The sequence below is a fragment of the Vicugna pacos genome, chromosome 33 (genome assembly GCF_048564905.1).
Source record: "Vicugna pacos chromosome 33, VicPac4, whole genome shotgun sequence".
In the NCBI taxonomy this organism is placed as follows: domain Eukaryota; kingdom Metazoa; phylum Chordata; class Mammalia; order Artiodactyla; family Camelidae; genus Vicugna; species Vicugna pacos.
In genome coordinates, this window is record NC_133019.1 from 14,745,653 (window position 1) to 14,760,385 (window position 14,733).

At 46.9% G+C, this 14,733-nt stretch overlaps 1 protein-coding gene across 1 annotated transcript; it reads right to left on the reverse strand.

Annotated features, from left to right (window-relative positions):
• Positions 1-4,139: 4,139 nt before the first annotated feature.
• NNMT (nicotinamide N-methyltransferase) lies at positions 4,140-10,984 on the reverse strand. Its single transcript, XM_006207828.4, has 4 exons — positions 10,380-10,984; positions 8,123-8,261; positions 6,576-6,783; positions 4,140-5,314 (listed from the first exon to the last, which is right to left on the reverse strand). The coding sequence occupies exons 1-4, from the start codon at positions 10,524-10,526 to the stop codon at positions 4,882-4,884; spliced, it is 927 nt and encodes a 308-aa protein (XP_006207890.3). The 5' UTR covers positions 10,527-10,984; the 3' UTR covers positions 4,140-4,881.
• Between the last annotated feature and the right edge of the window lie 3,749 nt (positions 10,985-14,733).

Below are 14,733 nucleotides of genomic sequence, written 5' to 3' on the forward strand. Positions count from 1 at the left end.
TGTGGAGGGAGCTGGGGGCTGGCCATATTATATATGGTTAAGTGAAGGTCAGTGAAAATCAGGGTGCTCTGTGCTGGCAGTGGCCTCCTCTTCCTGATTCCCACAGTCAGAGGTCGGAAGGGACTGGAGGGCAGCTCTCAGACAATCAGCGGGCCTGGACGCGCAAGACTGAGGGAAGGATCCTCCCGCCCCATTGGCCCTGCAGCCTGGCAAGCTCAAGGCTTGGCTGCCCCCTTGTGTCCGCAGAATGAAGGACAAGGGAAACTTAGTCTAAAGCAGGGCTGGCACTGGTCCCCAGGGGGCCATCCAGCTGCCCTCCCGCTTCCTCCTCCCGAAAGGCACCCACACACAGGGACTCACATCGCACCTGCGCCACCCAGCCCGCTCGCTGCTGGCTTTGCCCTGGAGCTCTGAGGGCCTGGGACCCTCCTCTGGAAGCCAAAAGGGAAGGGTCTGAACCTTTTACAGGGGGCTTCTCTGTGGGAGGCCCACGGACAGGATGCCCAGCAGGCAGGCAGGAGGGCAGGTCCTGTCAACCTGTGGGTTCTGCACCCAGAGGCTTCTCCGCTCCAGGGTGGAGAGAGCTCCGTCAGAAAGAGAGGGGCTTCTGGACTTGGCTCGCCTGCTCTCACACCGCTGGCTGGGGCAGGGGTGGGGGACACCCATTTAGGGCTGCGCATCCCAGGCGCCTCCTCCCACCCGCTCTGCCCCAGTTACTCTCCACGGTATCACCCTGTTTGTCTCCTTCTCGGGACTTCTCACAGTCTTGCTTTGCTCTGCTCTTTCATTGTCTGCCTTTCCTTCCCTCCCAAGGAGAGCGAGGGCAGGGCCTTATTGGACTCGCTCACTGCACCCCCAGAACACACAGCAGGCCCGGCACGTGCTTCCCATTCAAGGCTCCCTAAAGGTGCCCAGTGTCCACCTCAGCCAGGCTGTCATTTCCACCTGAAATGCCTTCAGCATCCCAACCCACCTCCACCTCACTGCGGCCTGGCAACCTGGTATTTGCTGTTAGTTCAAAGCTCACGTTAGACTTCACCTCTTTGCCACGCCTCCCTTGTCTCCCCCAGATTAAGTATTTCCTTCTGGGTGTCCTCACCTCCCCTAACGGCTGTCAGAACTGTTTGTGAGCCCAGCAAGGGCCAGGATTGTGTCATATTTGTTCCCAAATCCTCAGTGCCTGGCAGACGGCAGATGCTAAATAAATATTTATTGACGAACTCTGATTACCCCTGGAGAGGCTCACAGAGCCCAGTGCCCTGAGCCGCCATCCTGGCCTTGCCGCTTCCCTCTGCTCTCGCATAGGGAGCCCACCCTCTAGGCAACGGAAGCTTCACATCGCTCACCCGGCATCTTCCTAAGGCCATGTTTTTTTAACAGTATGGTTTCCTCCCGTGGGAATGTCTTTCCAACCATCATCTTCCATTATGACTCATCTTGGCTGCCACTTCCTCCATGAAGCCTTCCTTGGTTCCCCGAGCAGGAATTAATCCCCCCTCTTCTGTTCGTCCCATCATCCTCCCTCTGCCCAACTAATTCTGCCTCATCCAGAGCCCCAGCCTGGCTCAGTGGGTGCTTAAGAGAAGCGTGCTGTCTGTTAGCTCAGCGAATTGTAAACCATCTCTGGTCACTAGCTACATCTTGCACACAGTGGTATCTCCCTATCTCCCATGAAGCCAAACACTCAAATGGCCACTCACAGGAGGCAGACAAGGCGTACATGGTAACTTGAGAATCATGTCAAGGAGCCAATAGCCCTCCAGTGTGAAAACCCAGATAACCAACACCAGTGTTGCCGGTGACTAAGTTCTTGTCTCATCACAGAAAGAATTCAGAGATGAAACACGGAGGTCAAGAAAATGAAGTGAGGATTTATTAAGGGATGGACAGCACACTCTCAAGGGGAGCGCGGGCAGGCTCAGGTGAGTGGCCACCCTGAGTTTCTCCGGCAAGTGGGTTTCATAGGGTGTAAAAATGAATGAGCAGAATATTTATTGGGGAGGGAAGGGTTTGGGGTCATATTCTCCGATCTCCATCCCAGCTCCACCTTCCAGAGAGGAGGAGGGATTTTTGTCGTTGTTTAGTCTGGATCAGAAGTGTCATGGCATCAGTGCTTGACAGGTATTTCTAAACTGCAAGGCTAATTTTATTGGAATGAAGACATAATGAGCAAAAGGTTACTTACATTCAGACACTGGAGATTCCTGCCTCTTCTCACTTTTCTTTGTTGGCCTCCAGGGCACTTGTTACCCCAAAATGTGTGATTTCTTATCAGACCTGAGGTTCCTACTTTTCTCTGTCTGCCCGAGGACCCCCGTTGTTCACATGATGTATGGTCTCCTGCCATTGGCCCGGGCCCCTCCTTTTATGCCCAATTACTGCCACTTGGCCTGGGTCTCCCTTTCTCTGCTCATATCTAGCTATTTACCTGCTCTAACACCAGGACCCTAGAAGAACCTTCCCCAGGTGCACGCCCAGACCTCCTGCAGGGAGGCAGAGACTGAGCATCTCAGCCATGCCGAGAGCACCTGTCCTGGACACCCTCCCCATATGCCTGCCCACCTTGCTCTTGGCTTTATGCATCCCCAGCCCAGCCCAGCTTTCTGGCCACACACTAGTGTACACTTGGATATCTCTTTGCATGGGGTGTTAGCACTCAGCCTCTAGGTCCATCAACTACATGCGTAGCCTGGTAGCTAATCCTGATCCGACCCCAGCCTTTGGGAGTCAACCTCACCTATCACTCATGTGCTGGCACCATGGATAGATCTGACCCCCCCTTTGACTACCATCGGCAGCACACACACATGTGCACGTGCCCACATACATATACAAGACTATACAGTGATACACACACGTGGGTTAGAATGTGATCACGGGGTTAGATGTTGCAACCGTGTTTAGTGCGTGAGGACAAGCCCTGGGCAAAGGTTGGGCACTTAGCACAGTGTCCAGATTTATGCAAGCACTCAGCAAATGTTTGTTGAATGACTAAATTGCTGGCTGGCTCACTTCCCACCTCACCAACTATCACTGATTTGACACTCCTCTGCCCACCTGAAGTGCTGGCCTGTTCTACCATGCCAGGTGCCCGGTGTCCCAGCAGCGCCCTTGAGGGACAGGGCCCCCATTTTGGTACCCAAGTGTCTTCACTTACAGTTTATCAGACACAGTGTGTTACCTCCCCTCTGGGTATCAGCACACGTGCTGGAAGTTCCTGCTTTCACCCCCCATTCCTTCACCTGCCTTACACGTGGTCATCCTTTAGATCTCACCCATCTGCTGCTACTTCATTCAGAAAGCCTTTCACAAGTGCCTGAAACTGGATTAGGTGAGTTGCACTGGACAAAGAAGGAAAACAACTTCTCTAGTTCTCTTTAGAACTGCTTGTTACAAACATCGATAAGGTCAGCCAGAACTTACATGAAATTGCACACGTGGTTATTTACCAAGTGTCATCATGTTATACCTCTGGGGTGTCACAATAACCCTGCGGAGGGGTGTGATGATTTCCATTTCAGAGATGGGGAAACTGAGGCTCTGAGATATTAGGTGCCCACCTAAGGTCACGAGAGCTAGTAAGCCAGAGAGCCACGCATCACAACCCACGTCTCCTGGCACCAAAGCCTGTGTGATTTTCATTTCATGGGGTGGGGCTGCAGCATTAGCAGGGATGAGGATGGGTGTGAGGAATGGGCTCAGAAGCTGTGCAGTCCTGAATTGCCTAAAATAAGAGAGCGGGAGGGGGCCCTGCCCCCTTTACTCCACGCAACCCCAAAGAGCCCTCAAAACGAAGGAGGCACAGCTTTATTTGTGTGTTCCAGTTCTTTTTCCCAACCCTGGGCCATTAGTGAAGTATATTAGAAACCTCTCTGTTATTTTTTTAAATTTTTTTTATTGAATTATAGTTGATTTACAATATTGTGTTAATTTCTGGTGTACAGCATAGTGATTCAGTTATACATATATATTCCTTTTCATATTCTTTTTCATTATAGGCTATTAAAAGGTATTGAATAGAGTTCCCTGTGCTATCCAGTAGGACTTTGTTGTTTACCTATTTTATATATAGTAGCATGTGCAAATCTAGAACTCCCAGTTTATCCCTCCACCCACCCACCCCCTTCCCCCTTGGTAACCATGTTTGTTTTCTATGTCTGTGAGTCTATTTCTGCTTTGTAAATAAGTTCATTTGTGCCTTGTTTTTAGATTCCACATGTAAGTGATGTCATATGATATTTTTCTTTCTCTTTCTGGCTTACTTCACTTAGTGTGACAAACTCCAGGACCATCCATGTTGCTGCAAATGGCATTATTTTATTCTTTTTTATGGCTGAGTAGTACTCTATCATGTGTGTATGTGTGTATGTGTGTGTGTGTGTGTGTGTGTGTACGTACATCTTCTATATCCAATCATCTGTCAATGGACATTTGGATTGCTTCCATGTCTTGGCTATTGTAAAAAATCCTGCTGTGAACATTGAGGTGCATGTATCTTTTCAAATTATAGTTTCCTCTGGATATATGCCCAGGAGGGGGATTGCTGGATCATATGGTAAGCTTATTTTTAGTTTTTTAAAATTCATCTTCATACTGTTTTCCATAATGGCTACACCAAACTACACTGCCACCAACAGTGTAGGAGGGTTCCCTTTTCTCCACACCCTCTCCAGCATTTGTCATTTGTGGGCTTTTTAATGATGGCCATTCTGGCTGGTGTGCTAAGCCTCTCTGTTTAAGATAAGCATCCCCATTTACCTGGCAATCATTTGCTAGTAAGGGTTCTAAGTGAAGCTAATTAAGTGGGAAGGAAAGCGACTGAGGGACAGAGTGATAGTGGAAGCCCTGCCCTGCATGCTGCCAGCTCCTCAAGTCACTGCCTCAGTCCCCTCTCCGGGCCACCAGGAAGAACATCCCGGTGTAGTCGGACCGATTATCCAAGAGGGTCTCAGCTGCCCGCGGAGCCTTCTCCAGCTTTTCAATGGTGAAGCCGATCTCCTGCAGGGCCTCCAGCAGGAATTTCTCCTCCAGGGGCAGTGTGGGGAACCACTTGTCCCCCACCATGTAGAAGCTGGAACCGAAGGTCCCACTCAGCACCAGATGGCCCCTGGGCCGGAGCAGGGTCTTGATGTGGTGCAGGGCATCCCGGCAGGCCCCCAGGGTGGGGCAGGCAGCCTCAAGGCACAGGGAGGAAATGAGGCAGTCGGCCGGGGGCAGGACCGCAGGTTCCAGGGGCCGTTCTTTCAGGATATCACACTTGAGCACCTGGCGGACAGCTTTCCTTAGGCGCTCCTCCTTCTCCGCCCACCTGTCTCTGGGGTGGAGGGAAGAGGAAAGAGGGGCCAGCTGGGTCATGCTCATCCCGTGGAGAGCACACATCACCCCTGGCCACTCTCTGCCTGGCACACAGACTCTCAGAATATCAGGAAACCGGTTTTACAGATGAAGAAACTGAGTCCCGGAGAGAGACCTGGCGAAGCCAGCCGTGGATGCAGTCAAGCCCAGGACCCGTCGACCCTGCGGTCAGCACTCTGTCCAGCTACTGGCTCTCTCCTGGCAGTGCGCTGCTGGCGGGTAGCCTGTTCTCTTTCTGCTGGTCCATGTTTAACACGACGCAGGCAAGTGCTCCCAGAAATGGGAAGTCTGCCTGGAACCAGCTGAGCAAAGCTACAAACTTTGTTGCCCTCCCCCTCCCCCATTTCTCCATTACCTTTCCTTCCCTGTGTCCCCCGGCCCCTCCACTCAACCTCCTCATCACCCCTCTTGTTCACGTCTTACCTATACCCGTTCTCAAGATGCCAGCCTCATTCACATATTAAAAAAAAATTTTTTTGTAATTGAGGTATAGTTGATTTACAATGTTATGTTAGTTTCAGGTGAACGGCAAAAGGATTCAGTTATACAAGGTCTCATTCATATTCAGGTATGAATAAGGACTAGCACTTAAAGGTTTACTCTGCCTAGCTCCATATTTTTTAAAAAGTCATAGTATTAAGCAAAAGGAATAAGAATCTAATGTGCAGTTTCAACCATCTGACCTAACTAGGGAGGGTAATATTTGAGGAATGGAGGCCTATGGTGGACCTTCCTGGTGCTTTGAAACTGAATGAAAATACACAAGATAAGTAAATTCTCTTCTACCTGCTGTGCAAGTTTGCTCTTAAGTCTAATCTCCACCTCTGGGATCCACAAAAGGATTCCACAAGTTTAGGGCCCCCTGGAGGTTGTAACTGGAACAGCAGGGCACCAGCCAATCAGCATGGAGGCAGCTGGGCTGCTTCTCCGTCTGCTTGGGCACAGATGTTGGCGTTCTAGGTGGGCTTCCGTGCCTGTTTCTTCCTGGCTCCAGGTTTGTCTCTAGCCAGCTCTTTCTGTTCCCTCTTTTGGTCTTTATAGGATCATAGCTCACTCCCCCTCCTTCCTTCCTCTTGGGGCCCCACCGACTTGAATCTCTTCCTTCTTGGTCTCCATCAGCCCTGCCGTTTCTACATGAGCCCCATGGAAGGTTCTTGATTCAGGAGCTAAGTGAAGCTCCTGGTATTGTGGAAATCCAAAAGCAAAAACAAACCCCCTACCTGTGTCCTTCAAGCTCACACACGTATTTCACCACCGGGGACCAGTCAAACGCCCCCAGCTCCTTCTTCAGCCACTTCTCCAGCTCCTGGCGGTTCTTGTCCGTGTAGTCTGAGGCCACGATCTCCTCGAAAGTCTCGCAGGCAGAGAGGAGCTGGTAGATGGTGGGCCCAGAGCCGATGTCAATCAGGAGTTTTCCTTTCAGTCCACCTGTTTTAGAACAGGAACATCCATTCTGAGTCATCAGTCCTAAGGCAGGGCTCTGAGGTCCATGCTTCCAGAAAGGCTATGCTCTCCCTGTCCCACTGGGAGAGGCTACAGGGAGTTGACCATCTGGAGATGAAAACTCCAGGACAGGGAACTTTGCCTGCGCTAACAGCCCCAGTGCACTGGGCATCGCGGGTCAGAGGGGAGAGTTAGGAGCAGAGGAGCTTACTTGGGACAAGGAGCAGAGGACTAGCTTTGACATTTCAATTGCCAATTTACTGTAAATAAGTGTCCAGAGAAGAAATCTGAATCCCAATCTTCACGACACTGGTTTCCCTGTTCCAAGCACTCTTTGCCGATGTGCCTTATGGTGCCACTGAGACCATCTATAACATTCCAAAGGTCATTCAGCAAACATTTATCGAGTACCAACTGTATTCCCAGAAATCTGCTTGGCAGTGTGGGGACTAGATGGAGAACACAGGGGCTGCCCACAGAGCCCTTAGTCTCCCCTTCCTGTTTTGCCTTCTCTCCAGCCACGAGTGGCTGGGTTGATGCAAAATATTAATAGCGTTTGGGCTCTGGCAGGAGGCTTCCAAGATAAACAGCAAGGCCACAAGGAGGGAGAACTAACTGGACCCCAAGGTCCTGACCAGCTGTGGAACTTAACCTGCTTGCTTGCTCCTGGGCTCTGCTGCCATGCTGTGTTTGTCTGTTTGTTGTTGTAAAGGTAGGGCACGGTGGCCGGTCAGTTAAGGCAGGCATCATAGGTTTAGGAAACTTTGATGCAGAAAAATTTTAATTGGGAAGATTCTAGTATCGGGCTATGTCTTCTTCTCATGTGAATTATGAAAAGATACCCACTGTTTGATTTTACTGGTCCAGCCAGCCTAGCATCTTTCTTCCCTTAGGGGCAAATCAGAGAGCCAGCCACCGGCAAGGTTTTCATGGGTCACAGTGGTGATCAGGCCGAAGAGCAAAGCCCACTCTGAATTTGGAGCAAGGCTACCTACACTTTCTGGTGCTCTTGTGGCTTCTTTGGCCACTAACAGGGAGCAGACAGGCCCACGAAGGGCCACAAAGACCGCAGCTCTTAGGCTGTATTGGAGGAGAAAAATCTGACCTGAGAAATTTTGCGGGCACCTCGCTATGTACCATACGTCAAGTACATCTAAAATCTTCCTGTCAGGCAGTTCCACACGCTCTGAAGATCCAAAGTTCCTGTTAATTATCTGGCTACTCTCTCCACTCCCACTATTGAAGAAGAGCAGCCTCTGATTTAAAATTTGCATGGCCACCCTTCCTCCCACAAACCTCCCCCGGGGTGGAAGGAGCCTGGCACCTGGTTTAAAAGTAGCATTGTAATGTTTTAGCAGGAAATGGAGGACTTCCTTAGCCATAGGGTCCTGGTCCAACTTGAAGTACTCCAGATAGGACGTGGGTTCAAAATTCGTCTGATAAACATCAGGCTTCTTGGATTCCTGAAGAGCCATGGAGGGCAGTGAGCTTTGTCCAGGAGGAAGCAGCAACTGGTCTGATTGCCTGGGCTCTTCCTGGTGGCACTTAGGCTCAGCCCCACCCCCTCCCCTCAGACCAAACACTTGGATGAAGACCATGAAGCCAATGAAGGACGTTTCCTGAACTCCCCTCCCTTTGGCCATTCACCTCTGTCAACATTCACCTCCTCCCGTCCACCTCTCCAGTTCCCTCCTCCAGCGGCAGACACCACCGCAGCTCCCAGGCCTTAGAGTGGCTTTGGCTTCCATGGAAAGTTTTCTAGGCTCTTTTGCTTCATCTATTGCATCCTATTCTACAGTGGTTTTCCAAACTATTAAGAAGCATACTTAATTTTTAAACTAAATCCCCTGTGAAGCCCCAGTATAGATGACAGATAATAGGATGGAGATGCCTTAGTTGGCTTTTTCATCTGTAGAGCTGTCTGAACTACACCCGCCCTCCGCACAACACCCTGGTTGGTGCCCTAGACAACTGAATGAATGCTGATAATATTTAGTAAAATCGGGAAGACAGAAGAACAGGTTTTGGTTAAGGACTGAGGAGGGTGAGAAGATGAGAAGAGATGGGTTTAGCTGTGAGCATGCTCAGCTTGAGGCTGAAAAATCTAATCTAACCCGGACACAAGTCTAGAACTCACAGGGAGATCTGAGCTGGAGCTGCAGACTTTGTGGGATGTGTGTGCCAAGCTGTTCTATAACTGAACTGAATTTCTTCTTCAAGCCCCATTCAGATTGTTGATGGACATTAAATCTCAACCTTATAGTTTTCCTTCAGCAAGGGTGGGAGTGGGGAGCTGACTTGGTGCCAGGCACGGGGGCTGGCACTTATTTGGCACCTACAGACGTTACATTGTATAATCTGGTCCCTGATCACTGATTAACAAGAATTTAACATCCCCTTTACCCAACCTCCATGCCTGTATCCCTCTCTCTCTGTCCCATTTCCATTCCTCACTCAGCAGCAAGGGAAACCCCTCCCCAGTTCCTCAGGATGCCCTGGGCTGAGAAACCACCGTGGGAACATTTCTTCTTCTCCCACACTGTGTTGAGAATAAGGACAATCCAGGGTCTCAACGCTTTCTAGCCCAAAAAGGGCACAGTTTCCTATGTTCCCATTTTCCTAAATAAGTAAGGACAGAGGAGAAATTAAAATGTAATTAACAATACAAATTTGGTGTTTTATATACTGAACTCTGATTCTAAAAACAGAAGGTAAGCCTTTTTTAAAAAAGTCATTCATTAGAATATTCAAAAATTGACAGTATATAAAACCACAGAGAAATTACAAAAGCTCCCAGAAGAAGAAGTAATATATAATAATATACTCTGATCATAATGCAATAAAATAAGTACTAATTATAACACTAGAAAACAAGAGACTCTACCACATAGAAATTTCTTTCGTTTTCTGTTAAACACTTTTGGATCAATGAGAAAACCAAAACTAAAATAAAAAACTATATAGAAAAAAATTCTACAGATAAGAATCTGTAAAACACAGATAAAGCAGAGGAAGAGTGATGATCTTAAATGCTTATATTAATAAATAGAAAAATAATGAATTAGGTTTCAAATCGAGACGTTAAAAAAAGAATTAATACATTTAAAGAAAGCATAAGGATGAAATTGATGAACTAAAAGCTGACATTAAAAAAAAGAATGAAGCAATAAGCACAGAAGGCAGATAGCAGTGACGGAGTGAGCTGGATGAGGGAGATGAAGAAATGCAGGCAGAGGATGTAAACGTCACTTCAAAAGCGTTTCTGCGAAGGGGAAGAAAGACATCAGGCAGCAGCTGGAGGTGGATGAGACTTAGAGATAGAAACACTAAATATTTTGACAGTAGAGGGAAAAAGTCAAGGATGGGTGCCAATACAAGTCAGATTGACGGGAACGAGCAAGAAACTGAGAGTTCACAGCTGGAAACTGTGTTTTTCCTGAAAATAACGAGTACAGAGAGGTGCAGATGTTTGAGATTTGAGGTGAGAACCAACAGCCAAGGGAGGGCAAAGACCAGGGAAATACAGAATTATTAGAATATTTTCAAAGGCTGGGATAACTTGGTAGGTAGTTCATTCTTACCAGAAATGTGGTTTTCTCCAGCGTGCTTGGAAGTCTGGGTGCAGGAGAAGTGAAGATGCCAGATTGATGTAATGTCGGGATTTTCCTAAGCAGGTGAAACAGAAGGTAGATGGGCAAGGAAGGTAGAAGAGAAAGTCGTCTATTCATTTATTCAAAATGCATTCATTGAGCGCCAGATAATAGGGAAATGTTTAAGAGCATAAGTCTGCAGCTGAACTGCTTCGATGCAAAATCTAGCACCACCATTTGTAAGTTATATCCTTGGACAGGCTATTTAATCTTTTTTCCTTTTTTGCCTCTGTTTTTTATCTGGAACTCATGAGGATAGTAACTTACCTCACAGAGCTGTTGAGAAGATTAAATGAGTTAATTCAAAGAACTTAGAACAGAAATTTCACTTGTGACCCTGATGGAGTGATAAACAGCGGAGTTGCCTTTTACTATAAACAGCTACAAAACTGGACGAAATGTATGAGGCAGCTGCTCTCAGGCACTGGGCAACAGGCAGTGCGCAGCTGCAATCCCCGAGGGAAGGCAAACACATAAAGTGAGCCCACGGCTCACCAGCTGTCTGCCTGGGGACAGTTTTCTGATTGCAGGACAGCAAGGTGAGACCCAAGAAGAGTCCAGCAGTCCTGCTGAGCTGAGGAAGCAAAGACCAGAGTTTGGAGCTGCTGGAGCAGATGGAACTTGTGGAACTTGTGCCAAGAAGGAGGGAGTCACATAGAGGGGTCCCCAACAGTCTACGTGGGCATGTATTCATTTGCTAGGACTGCCGTAACAAAGGTCACAAACTGGGTGGCTTAAACAACAGAAATGTATTCTCTCATAATTCTGGAGGCTGGAAGTCTAAAATCCAGGTGTCAGCAAGGTTGGTTTCTTCTGAGGGCTGTGAGGGAGGGCCTGTTCCATGCCTGCCCCCTGGTGTCTGGTGGTTTGCTGTCAATCTTTGACGTTCATTGGCTTGAGGATGTATCACCTTGATCTTCTCCCACATGGCTTTCTCTCTGTGCAAGTTTCTGTGTCCAGTATCCTGTTTTATAAGGACACCCATTATATTGGATTAGAACCCACTCTAATGACCTCATTTTAAATTTAATTACCTTTATAAAGACCCTATTTCCAAATCAAGATTACATTATGAGATATTAGGGATTAATACTTCAATGTATCTTTTGGGATAAATACAATTTAACCCATCACACAGGTTCCCTGTCAGGTGTTGGTCAAGAACGGGGCTGCACACGTACAGGCTGAGACTGTGTGACAACCTGACTGCTACGGAGTTGAGAGCAGAATGAAATGATCAGAGGTCATGCAGTGCTGGGAGTCATTGTTCCAGCCGGAGTGGGGAGATCTTCTTGTCAGAGGACCAGCTGGGGCACCAGAAAGCTACGCTTTGGGAAGAAGGATCATATTCTGGAATAAAGCCAGCTTCAGACTCACCCTAACAAAGCCTAAAACCTAGACTTGACAGGGGCAAAGAAAGCCTCTGGCATATGAATCACCTGCCCAAACAAAGCACAACACTCTTCAAGGGAAAACAACACAATCCAGACTCCTTCGGCTAGATCACCCACACAGTGAAAAAATCACTAGCTAGGCCAAAAAAGGGGGAATATGTTACCCATAAAAATAAAAGCTATCAATGAAAACAAGCTCTGAGATGATCTAGATGTTGAAATTAGCAGATCAGGACTTTAAAGCAGTAATAATAGATGCGTTCAAAGAGTTAAAGGAAAATATAGTCTTGATGAGAAGCAAATAGGAAATCACAACAGAGAAAACTTTTTAAAAGAGAAATTCTAGACTGAAAATACAATGTCTAAAGTGAAGAATTCACTGGATGGTTTTGACAGCAGATTAGAAAATGGCGGAAGTGGGAGTCCGTGAACTTGAAGACAGAGCTATAAAAATTACCCAATCTGAAGACAAGAGAGAAAAGAGGTTGAAACAAAAACGAACAGGATCTCAGTAACCTATGGGACAATATAAAACTGTCTAACATTTCTGTAACTAGAAGCCCTGAAGGAAAACAGGGAGAGAATGGGGTAGGAAAAGATATATAAAGAAAAATGGTCAAAGTTTCCTGAATTTGATGAAATACATCAACCTAGAGATCCAAAAAAATCACCTAACCCTCAAATAAAGAAATTCACACCTAGAAAATAAAGTATGTAGCTCAGTGGTAGAGCGTGTGCTTAGTATGCACAAGACCCTGCGTTCAAACCCCAGTCTTCCATTAAAAAAAAAAAAAAAGCCACAGCTAGGCACATCAAAGTTAGACTTCTGAAAATTGTGAAATCAAAAAAGATGACATATTACATTCTGGAGAACAATGACACAAGAATGGCTGCATTCCCATCAGAAACAGTGGAGACCAGGGGATACAGGATGATGTCCTTAAAACTCTGTACAAGCAGATAAAAGAATTCTATATCCCTTCAAAAATGAGAGTGAAATAAAGCTGAGAGAATTTGTCACCAGTAAATCTGCACTATAAAAAAGACTAAAGGAAGCTTTTCAGGCTAAAGGAAAATGGTACCTGCTAGAAACTCAGATCCAAGGGAAGGAACAAGCGGCCTTAGAAATGGCAAACTCTAGTCTCCTTTACCTCAGTTTGCTTTCTGCTTCCTCCAGACCCTCAGTCGCTTTTTCTCCCTCTGCAGCCTTAAATACATCCCATTAGGAGATTTTTGTGTGCTGATCTCCCAGAGATCCAAGAGGGTCAGAGGAATAATGGAAGACATGGACCCAGCTACACCAGGACGACTGACATAGCTTACTTGTCTGCTCAGCAACTAATTTGGGGAGGTTCCCCTGGTCCTACTGCAGAGAGAAAAATTCAGAGAGGTGAACCAGGCAGGATTTGAGGTTATGATAAAGACTATTACAGAAGAGAGGAGAGGTTTGTTTTTCTTTTAATGACATCTGACATATGATGAGCTCCTCAAATAAGACTCCCTGGGGCAGCCCTGGACAGATGAGAACTGGCTGAAGTCAGCCCAGAGCAGATGTCCGCAGGTGGGCGTTCAAGAAAAAACCCACTGGCTTCAAGAAGCAACTATTAGAACTTTTACTTCTACTTACTTGTTAAATCCTTTAAAAAAAAGTCTTTTTCTACTTTAGTATGTTTTATACTTAATACGGTAGTGCAGTAGTATGTGTACATAATATATAAACAAATGAACAAATATTGGGGTATAGGGTCAAAATTTAAGTGAAAATGGTTTTCACTTCATTTTTTAATGAAAAAAGGGTGGAAAATGACTGACCCCAGAGGAACTGTAAATGCTGACACAGACTGCTTTACAGATTTCATCTTAGGACTCACACCGTTGGTGTAGCCCACAAGGTTTCTGAGCCAGGTCGGCAAATTAGCATCCAGGAAGTGGTCTGAAAATACATAGTCCCAGGTACCATGCCCACAGGGGCTCATTCGGAAGGTCTGGGATAGGTGACCAGATATTTGAGTGTATTTTTAAAGAAGCAGAACAAGAATCCATGAGTTTCAGAGCACAGCTGGCGTGGGAACCGCAGTAAGAACAGAGTATGGGAACCGACCTTCTCCTAACACGCTTCAGGGGCTGCAAGATGAAGGAATTTTGCGAAGAACTGGGAGAGCTGGGCAGATGGTCTGTCCAGCTGGGAGACTCTGGGTAAGGGACTAAAACAAGCGATACAGTTATCTGATCTGAGGGTTTCTTTCAGCTGTCACATCAGGGACCCTGTAAGAGGGCACAAGGAGATCGTTGCTTTCATAGATCCGGAGGGCTGTCATAGCACCGTCCTGTGGACTGGAGGAGGGTTGACCAGATGACTCTACTCCACAAGCTCTCTTCAGACCCTTTGCTCCTCTTCACCCTTACTACCCTGCCCCATTTTGGGCTCTCATCATCCCTTAGCTGAGAAGTTAATAATAACACCCCTTTCTTCAACAAGTCAGCAGCATAGGGGGTTGGAGATTTAAGATCAATAACAGATGCAATGCGTGGACCTAGTTTGGCTCCTAATTCGAACAGATCCACGTTAAAAAAGTTATTGTTGAGGAAATCAGGAAAATCTGCATGTGGACTGAGTGATGATCCTAAGGAATCATCTCTAATTCTTGAAGGCGTATGAATGACGTCAAAGTTATATATATATATATAAGAGAACTTCATTTTTAAAGAACACATACCTTGAAGGATGTAGTGGGGCGAGGGGAAGGATATGATGCCTGGAATTGTGTATAAAATACGTCGACAGAAACAAAGAAGAGGAAAGAGAAAGGGAAGAAAAAGAAGGAAGGAAAGAAAGAAGATTGGACGGAGCGAGTGTGGCGAAATCTTGCTAATGTTGAATCTCGGTGACG

What these genes read in the sequence shown, in the direction of transcription:
- NNMT (XM_006207828.4), bottom strand. Translation starts at nt 10,526, where the DNA reads ATGAATAGACGACTTTCTCTTCTACCTTCCTTGCCCATCTACCTTCTG. An exon ending in TGGAGAAAACCACATTTCTG is followed by an intron (nt 8,262 to 10,379) that starts GTAAGAATGAAC and finishes ATGGCTCTTCAG; the next exon opens with GAATCCAAGAAGCCTGATGT. An exon ending in TGTGAGCTTGAAGGACACAG is followed by an intron (nt 5,315 to 6,575) that starts GTAGGGGGTTTG and finishes CCTCCACCCCAG; the next exon opens with AGACAGGTGGGCGGAGAAGG.